This window comes from Colossoma macropomum, unplaced genomic scaffold (assembly GCF_904425465.1).
Source record: "Colossoma macropomum unplaced genomic scaffold, Colossoma_macropomum, whole genome shotgun sequence".
In the NCBI taxonomy this organism is placed as follows: domain Eukaryota; kingdom Metazoa; phylum Chordata; class Actinopteri; order Characiformes; family Serrasalmidae; genus Colossoma; species Colossoma macropomum.
In genome coordinates, this window is record NW_023495456.1 from 3,110,690 (window position 1) to 3,119,036 (window position 8,347).

Genomic DNA, 8,347 nt, shown 5'->3' on the forward strand with positions numbered 1-8,347 from the left:
CAGTCTTCAGACTCTCTTTGTGTGATAAGCTCCTCAGGCTGGAGGATCAGCTGGGAAACACATGAGGGTCACATGGTGGTTCAGTAAGAGATGATTTTCAGGAGAATAACAGAATCTGCTTCATCTACGAGCCAATATAAATACATAAATACGTAAGAATAGTTCATTTCATTGTGATCATTTACTCGGCGGATATTTTTGGTACTTTCCTGAATTTAGCTTCTTAATCGGTAGCTACTTATTGGAATTGTCCGTTCCACCTTAAAGAATATAGGTTAACTGCTACACCATTTAAGGTGGAACGGAAAATTTGAATAAGAAGCTAACTTCAGCTTCGCTTGAAGCCTGATTTGAACATTTTAGTGTTGGATTTGCGTTTGAGTTATTTGAATGTTAATTTTCGCTTCGTCATAAATAAAAGCATTAAAACACAGATTGTTCTGTGTGTCTTTAAGGCTGTGACGCAGCGCGGCGAGAAGAGCCGGAGGAGCCGATTCGTTACTCCGACGGAAAAAGCCGAACTTGAACGGATGTGTTCACGAAGGAGACGGCCTCGCAACAAGTAAGATTATTCCACTGAAACTAAAATATTTGTATTTACAAAGCTCATTTTACTCATTTTATATATATTACAGATGTAGTTTTACAAGAGCTGAAGACTTTTTTTGGGCGTCTAGCTAGCAGGCTACATTAGCTAGGTTAGCTTAGCTTAGCTGGGTTCTGTTTAGCACATCTCAGTTTTACCGAAGGATGAAAAGAGCGGCTCAGATTAGATTAGATTATTTTAAATGGACTTTTCAGGCTTTTAAACCGTTATCCAGGTGTAGTTCGCAGTAGCTGCCGTTGTGTAGTTTAGAGTTAGCCGGCCGTCGTTAGCCGGTGCAGCTAAAACGAAGCTGAAGTTGGCTTCTTATTCGAATTTCCCGTTCCACCTTAAATAATGCAGCGGTTACGTTAGAGTGCCGGAGGCGCCATACTGAAAGTACTGCTCTGTTTAAGGTGGTACGGGATGTTCGGATAAGAAGCCAACTTTAGCCTCGTCCGGCTAAACTAGATTTAATGATTGTTGAATTAATATTTTAGAAGGTTGTTTATCTTATTACTTTATGGAGTGTTGAGAAACATAAAGTGCTCTGAATATAAATTAGAAGTTTAGTTACAGACCTGATTAGATGTAAACAGGTCAGAGATCTGTAATGTGAGTTAGCAGTTAAATTAGGTCAGTGTTTTTATGTTTCAGTGACAGTGACTGTTCTTCATAATTGTAAAGTGAAAGGTGATATGCTGAACACAAACACACACACACAGAATGTGTTGACCACCACAAATAATAGTCTAACAGAACGTATCTGTGATGAATCTGCAGATCTGAATAGGACAGATAAACGGGTGAGGCCGGAAGTCAATAACACACGCTGACAGTGAACAAAGTCAACAAGCAACACAGAATAAAACATGAAACAAACTAAAACAAATTCTCAAGTTAAATATCGCTGGGGGTCCTTAAAAAAGGCACAATTTTTGAAGCACATCTAAAGTCTCTTAGCGTTCTTACGCGTCATTTCCTTTAAAGAGAGGACGTTCGAAAAAGAAAAAAGGGACAGTCATATTTGCATTTATGAATATTTCTCTAAAATAATGATAACATTAATAAACAGACCCATACTGCTATCTTCCGTTGTCGTTACATCATTTACTGAAAAGGTGTTCAGTTCTGGGATCTTAACCTTCAGCCGTGTAAGTCATTTCAAAATAACCCTGAATGAGTGCATCATTAAAGGGTGGTCTGTAGTTTTAATGTTATTACAAAAAAATGCAAGAGTTCTGTTCAAAATCAAATCTAAGTCTCAGAAACTCACTTGAGGGGTGAACATTATTGATCACTTTATAGTGAACTTCCTAAGCTTTGAGGGCCAAAGGTAATGTGAAGTAACATGAAAGTAATTTAGAAACGGATTTTTTTAGGATAGCATCATAACAGCATGTTTCCAGGTATTTGTAGTGGATATAATTCAGGGCAAAAACCCTGCTCTTACTAGTCTGCCGAACCTCAGTAGTAATGCAGACCCTTACGTAAGTTTGTTATTATATATTATATTATATTATATTATATTATATTTATATAGAGACCCATGATGTCTCAAGAATAGTTTTTTCTGCCTTGTATTTAACTGCAACGTAAATTACATCCAAATTAACATAGCATGTAACTGTGACAGCTTCACAGCTGTGGTAGTTGTGGTTTGTTTAAATAATTCTGATAAGGCGATTGTGACAGCAGATATACCGGCTAATGCGAGGTCAGTGGTTTGACCTCCTAAAATTCCCAAAATAATCTGATTAGAAAGTGAGTTTGTGAACCAGTTTGTCAAACTCAACTTCATAGCTTCTGTCCTGATCTGAGATGCACCAATATTGGAGTTTTGTCCTGGAAATCTGCTCTGTCACTTTAACTTTCTGAGGTGTTTGTTAAAGCAGATTTCTGTTTCCCAGCCTTTACAGACAACAGCGCACTTCCTGCTCCAGCCCTCCTCCTCGTTCTCCTCAGTGGTTCATCCAGGACTGAAAGGAAAACGAGCAGCCATGTCGTACGGAAAGGCAGACTATCGTTCTCCGCCGCGGGACTTCAGCAGTCTCATTCAGACGTGTAGCTCTAACATCCAGAAGATCACGCAGAACAGTGAGTTTTAGTCATGACTGTTTGTAGTATTGCAAAACAGCCAAACTGTCCTGTTCCGCAAATCATCATAGTGCACAGGTTTGGATGGTCAGTGATTTACTGGTTACTTCAGGTTGCAGAAAATTCTCTCTTCCATTCCTGCTGGATTTGAGTGCAGCATTAAGTATAGTTTGCTCTGGTATTTTAAAGAGATTGAAAAGTTGGTTTAGACAGACAAGCTGTCGTCTGGTTTAGGGGTTACCTGACTGCCCTCTATCAGTTTGTCAGTGTAAATGGGAATTTTTGAACATAGACTGCAATATGGTGTCCCACAGGGCTCTGTTGTAGGACCCTTACTATTCTCCCTTTGTTTACAGTCCCTAGGATACATCATCTGTAAACATAATGTGGCCTTTCGTATTTATGCTGATGATACTCAGTTAAATTTTAATAAAACAGAAGTGCTGTTATTGGGTTCTAAGCTTGAAATAATGTAGTTTTTGTTTTTGAACTTAATAGTTCTTCATTGTAGATGTAATGAACTCTAAATGCTCTGAAGGGCTTGAATGAAAAGGGATGAATGAAGTCAGTACAGATTTGATATGCTGGTGAGATATTTGTCCTTTCAAATGGAGGCACAGTCTGTTATTTTTACTTTAGAGGCCAAAAAAACACAATTGTAAACTTTAGGATAAAAACGTTTAAAATGATATAATCAGAAACACTCAGTCTGCTTTTAGGACACATTCACCTCCTGCTTTACCGAATATTACTGACTTCAGTGTTCACTCACTTTAAACTACTTCTGTTCTCATTCTGACGGTGTGTCTCTGCTTTAGCTGCTCAGATTAAAAGTATGGTGAACCAGCTGGGGACCAAACAAGACACCAGTGAACTGCAGGATAAACTGTAAGTGTTTATATCTGAACTTATTTTTGAGACTTTTTTGATTTTCCTCTTTTAAAATACATTAGTTGTTTTTCTCTATTGTATGTTTTTGTTTTTTTGTGTTAGGTTTTACTGAAATATATTGTAGTAATTTCTTGCTTTTAAAACTCTTTTCAGACAGCAGATGCAGCACTACACTAATCAGCTGGCCAAAGAGACCAACAAACTTCTGAAAGATCTGGGTGCTCTTCCTCTGCCTCATTCTCCCTCTGAGCAGGTGTGTTTGTGTATCTGTGTTTATGTATCTGGGCTCTGAGACAGTGAATAGTTTGGTGTGTGTGTGTGTGTGTGTGTGGACTGGTGGTGTTCGGCTGCAGGAAAATGCTCCCCTTCACAGCTAAGGACGTTTTTGGTCTTTGAGGCTTCCCGGGCCAGCTGTCTGTGCTATACACTGTAGTTGCGGTGTGAGACTTTCCCTGCTGCTAAGGACTCTTTCCGGGTTAAGTGACTCTATATTGTGGCCAGTGGAATCCCCCCCTGCTAGCTGTGGGAACTATGGAGTTGAATATGAATTGTGTGTTTGTGTGTGTGTGTTTGTGAGTGTTGTTGGTTATGTATTTTGTTACCTTCTGATTGTGTAGCATCTTTGACTATGGAAAGGTGCTACATAAATAAGCAATGATGATGATGAACTGTAGCTTTAAGATTCTTTGCTCACACTCCGTTTAGACGTCTGTGTGACTGTGATGAATATGATAAATGAGAGAGTAGAGCTGTGAAAGTGACCTGAACCTCATAGCTGACCTTCTCCTTCACAGAGACAGCAGAAGATCCAGAAAGACCGTCTGATGAACGATTTCTCTGCTGCTCTGAACAACTTCCAGGCGGTCCAGCGTCGCGCGGCAGAGAAAGAAAAGGAGTCCGTCGCCCGAGCGAGAGCTGGCTCTCGTCTCTCTGTAAGGAACCGAGCACGTTCTCTGTACACATGAGTAGAAGTCATGTTTACATTTGGTATAATTTTAACAAGTGGAGGAAGAAATTTTTTTTACGTATTCTAGATCCTATTTTTAACATGATTGGTTTAACTCATGTTTAACTGCAGGTTGAAGATGGAGGTCGTGAAGAGCAGCTCGTCTCGTTCGATAAGTAGGCCATCCTCTTGTTTGCTTATGACGGACTTCTCTTTAAGTAGGCCTGTGCTGAGTGATGTTAACTGAGTTGCCGTGGTAACAGCGTTCAGGGACAGTAAAAACTCAGTAAGACACTATTGTTCTCACACATGAACATGACTGAACTGTTAAATGTGTTAATGATGTGAAATCTTACATTAATGCTTTATTTATTGTACCAAAGATTATTGTGTTGAGCTGAGCTGGCTGAGCGCGCTCAGTTCTGCAGGCAGATATCAGAACTGCACAAACACGAAACGCTGCCTGTAAGTTACTGTGCACAGTTTTAGAACTTCCTCAGAGTCAGACTAATTAAAATTTTAATTTTACACACACACACACACACACACACACACACGGATTGCTGCCTGGTTCAGTTGTTCACTGGGGCTTTTTTCCCCCCACTCAGTTACCCAAATAAGAGGCTCTGTTACCGGCACAGGCCTACCTGTAAACACAACCCTGAGTCCAAACTGCACATCACTGAGCGTGTGTGTGTGTGTGTGTGTGTGTTAGTGATGGTTTTGGTCAGACTCTGACTCAGACAGATGAAGCAGCGATAACGGAGGAGGATTTGGAGCTGATTAAAGAGAGAGAGACCAACATTCGGCAACTGGAGGTCAGAATCACAGCTTATGCATGTTTAAATGCACACCTACAATTCAGTATTAATCTGAGATATTAATCTATTATTAATCAATGAAATTAATCTGACTCTTATTATAATCATATTAGTCTAACTGAGATTAATTAGCGATATCAGACTAAGATTTTAATCAGCAATATTAATCTGATATTTTAATCAGTGACATCTGGCAGATTTTAATCAGCAATTTTAATCCAACTGATATTTATCAGCGGTTTTAATCTGAGTGATATAGTAATTCTAAATTGTGGTAATGTGGGTAAACGGAGTTGCATCCTGAAGGGGGCACTTCATGTTATTAAAGTGTGTACTGACCTGCATGTAAACAGAACTATAAATGAACTTTTGTACTTTATGTAGTCTTTCAGTTTATATAAACATCCTGATTTGGGTCATTTCAGTCGAGCTGTCGTGTCTCTTTATTCTCTGTAAATTTCCTGTTGTGTTATTTAATGATTTCAGCTCATCAGTAACGTGAGGAAAATATCTGGGGTTATTGTTCAGATGAAATTATGTTCAGATTTTTTTTTTCTGTGTTCTGTTTGCTTGTGTTTGAACACTGTGCTGTTTTTCGTTCTGTGTTTTTGATGAAGCTCTTTGTTTTGGTCGCAGTCAGACATCATGGATGTAAACCAGATATTTAAGGATCTTGCGGTGATGATCCACGATCAGGGGGAGATGATCGGTGAGTTCAGTCACTGTGTCCACTGTTTAATTAAGTCATTAAGTTTATTAAATGCTGTTAAAGCATTGGGGGGGCATGGGGTTGTGGGAGCTTTCTGAAGTTGTAGTTTGACATGAATCCTTGGGCAAGACTCCAAACACTACCTTCACCTACCTGTGTAAACTGATCACACTGTAAGTCTCTCTGGATAAGAGCGTCTGCCAAATGCCCTAAATGCAAATGTAAATACTTCAGTGTTAGCACGGTGCCCCCTGCTGATCTAAAGCGTCCCCACAGCACAGTGCGCCATAATTCACTGATGGAGTTTCCCCTCACAAGTCTAGGTGTTTTAAAATGATTTTAAGAGTTTTTAGTGTCTGACTGATATTTTCTGTTTTTCTAATGTTTGTATTTAACTTTATCTTTTAATTCTGTGTTAAGTTTTATTAATATTGATCTTTGAACCTTTGATTGAGGTTCACAATTTAATGATAACAACAGTCTGATGTTCAGGTGTTTATTCTTTTTAAGATATGTGAAGGTATTTTTAAATTTAGCCTTAGAGTTCACTATAAAAATGGACAGTCATGTCTAAGCATCACTAGAAAAGATTTTGTCAGTGTCTCTTTAAAAGCATGTAAATGATTTTGATTATGTGATTACAGACAGTATCGAGGCCAATGTGGAGAGCGCAGAGGTGCATGTGGAGAGAGGAACCGAGCAGCTCCAGAGAGCAGCGTATTATCAGGTAACACAGTCAGTCCAACGGGAGGAATTCAAAATGATGCAGTGAAAGTGTGGAGCGCTTTATCTGTATTTAATAATAAGAAAGAATGATCTGTCGTTATTTGTCATCTATTATTATTAAAGGTAAAGAAACAAGTGCAGATCAGAGCATCTGATTATTGTTGTTGTTTTCATTATTTATTATTGTTTAGTTGTTGTGGTTTCGATTTTTATAATTGTGGTGATGTATTAAATTCTCCTCCTCAGCAAAAGTCCCGTAAGAAGATGTGCATCCTGGCCTTGGTGCTCTCCATAGCGATCACTGTCCTTGGCATCATCATCTGGCAGGCCTCCAAATGAGGAAAACCTTCTGTTCTTTTTTTCTTTTTGCTTTTCATGTCTTTATTTATTTGTTCCCTCCCCACACTGAGGCACGTACTGAGGGGTTAAAGGTGTCAGTGCTTCCTTCCTGTAAGTGTTCACAGACAGACTGAGGAGCGCTAACGACTTGGATACAAACGCGGATTTCTGACATTCCCATAGAAACTCTGGTTGCTTCCCTCTCTCTGCGTTAAAGTCAGGAAGAAGATGACGCTGGAGTGTTAAGGGATTTGCTTTCAGACAGTAAAATGATTTAATTAATTATTCTGTTTTGTTTTCTTTCCCGTTGTATTTACTGCACTAACACTAATGTCAGTATCAGGAAAATGATTTTTTAAGGATTGCTTTGAAGTTGAAATCTGTCGCCATGGAGACAAGAAAAACGTTTCTTCCCATTCTAAAGCTCTTTTGACTTTGAAATTTTCAGTGTTGTAAAATGTGTACTTCATTTCAGAACTAGTAACACTCCTAAAAGATGGACTCCAATATTAAGATGAGCTGCAAAAACGAAACATAAGTCGTTTTTTCCTCTTTGAGTGTGAAAGTGTGTCAGCAGTGTTGATGTACAGCGGTGGTGTCGGCGGTGATGACGACTGAAACAGAGTTCCTTGGTTCTGTTTCTTTACTGTTTATCCTGTAAACTCTTCTATATTGTGATCAAGGCTGTAAATGTGCGTAAAAGCTCTGCAGGTATAAATGATACAGATCTGTTTATTAACTGTACACAGATAAAGAAACATAAAAACGCACCCTCACTTTTAAAATAAGCAGAATTGTCTACTTGTGTTCTTTTTTTTAAATACTGGTAATTGATTTATATGACTTCCATTAGAATATGTAAGTAAAGAAACATCTCAAATAAGTCTGTTTTCTACTGTAATTAAGTCACATCAGCCACAAATGCACAATATACACAATGTTTTATTGGTGTAGCGAATGTCATGTCGGTTCAAGGCCTGAAAAGGTTCAGTTAGATCGTCCTATAGTGTAATTGCATCTTAATTTTGAGGGGTTAAAGTTGGTTCTAGAAACTAGATCATCTTGGAATTCATATATTGGGCTGCAATACAAAACTTGGATGAATTCCAACTTGATTTGTTAAGTTCAAGTAAAATGAACTGAAGTATATGTGACTTTGGAAAATCATCTAGCTTTAAATATGAGGCATTTCACCAGATGGCGTTAGAGAATCCAAATCACAAGCTTGGAATGTT

General features: G+C 38.6%; 1 protein-coding gene across 1 annotated transcript; it reads left to right on the forward strand.

Moving 5' to 3' along the window:
- On the forward strand, window positions 1-7,900 carry stx12 (syntaxin 12). Its single transcript, XM_036562598.1, has 11 exons — window positions 1-152; window positions 456-562; window positions 2,494-2,680; window positions 3,499-3,568; window positions 3,725-3,824; window positions 4,366-4,503; window positions 4,650-4,693; window positions 5,233-5,335; window positions 5,975-6,047; window positions 6,692-6,774; window positions 7,020-7,900. Exons 3-11 carry the CDS (start codon window positions 2,584-2,586, stop codon window positions 7,110-7,112), a joined length of 801 nt encoding a protein of 266 aa, XP_036418491.1. The 5' UTR covers window positions 1-152; window positions 456-562; window positions 2,494-2,583; the 3' UTR covers window positions 7,113-7,900.
- Window positions 7,901-8,347: the final 447 nt, after the last annotated feature.

What these genes read in the sequence shown, in the direction of transcription:
- stx12 (XM_036562598.1), top strand. Translation starts at nt 2,584, where the DNA reads ATGTCGTACGGAAAGGCAGACTATCGTTCTCCGCCGCGGGACTTCAGC. An exon ending in CCAACATTCGGCAACTGGAG is followed by an intron (nt 5,336 to 5,974) that starts GTCAGAATCACA and finishes TTTTGGTCGCAG; the next exon opens with TCAGACATCATGGATGTAAA. An exon ending in CGATCAGGGGGAGATGATCG is followed by an intron (nt 6,048 to 6,691) that starts GTGAGTTCAGTC and finishes ATGTGATTACAG; the next exon opens with ACAGTATCGAGGCCAATGTG.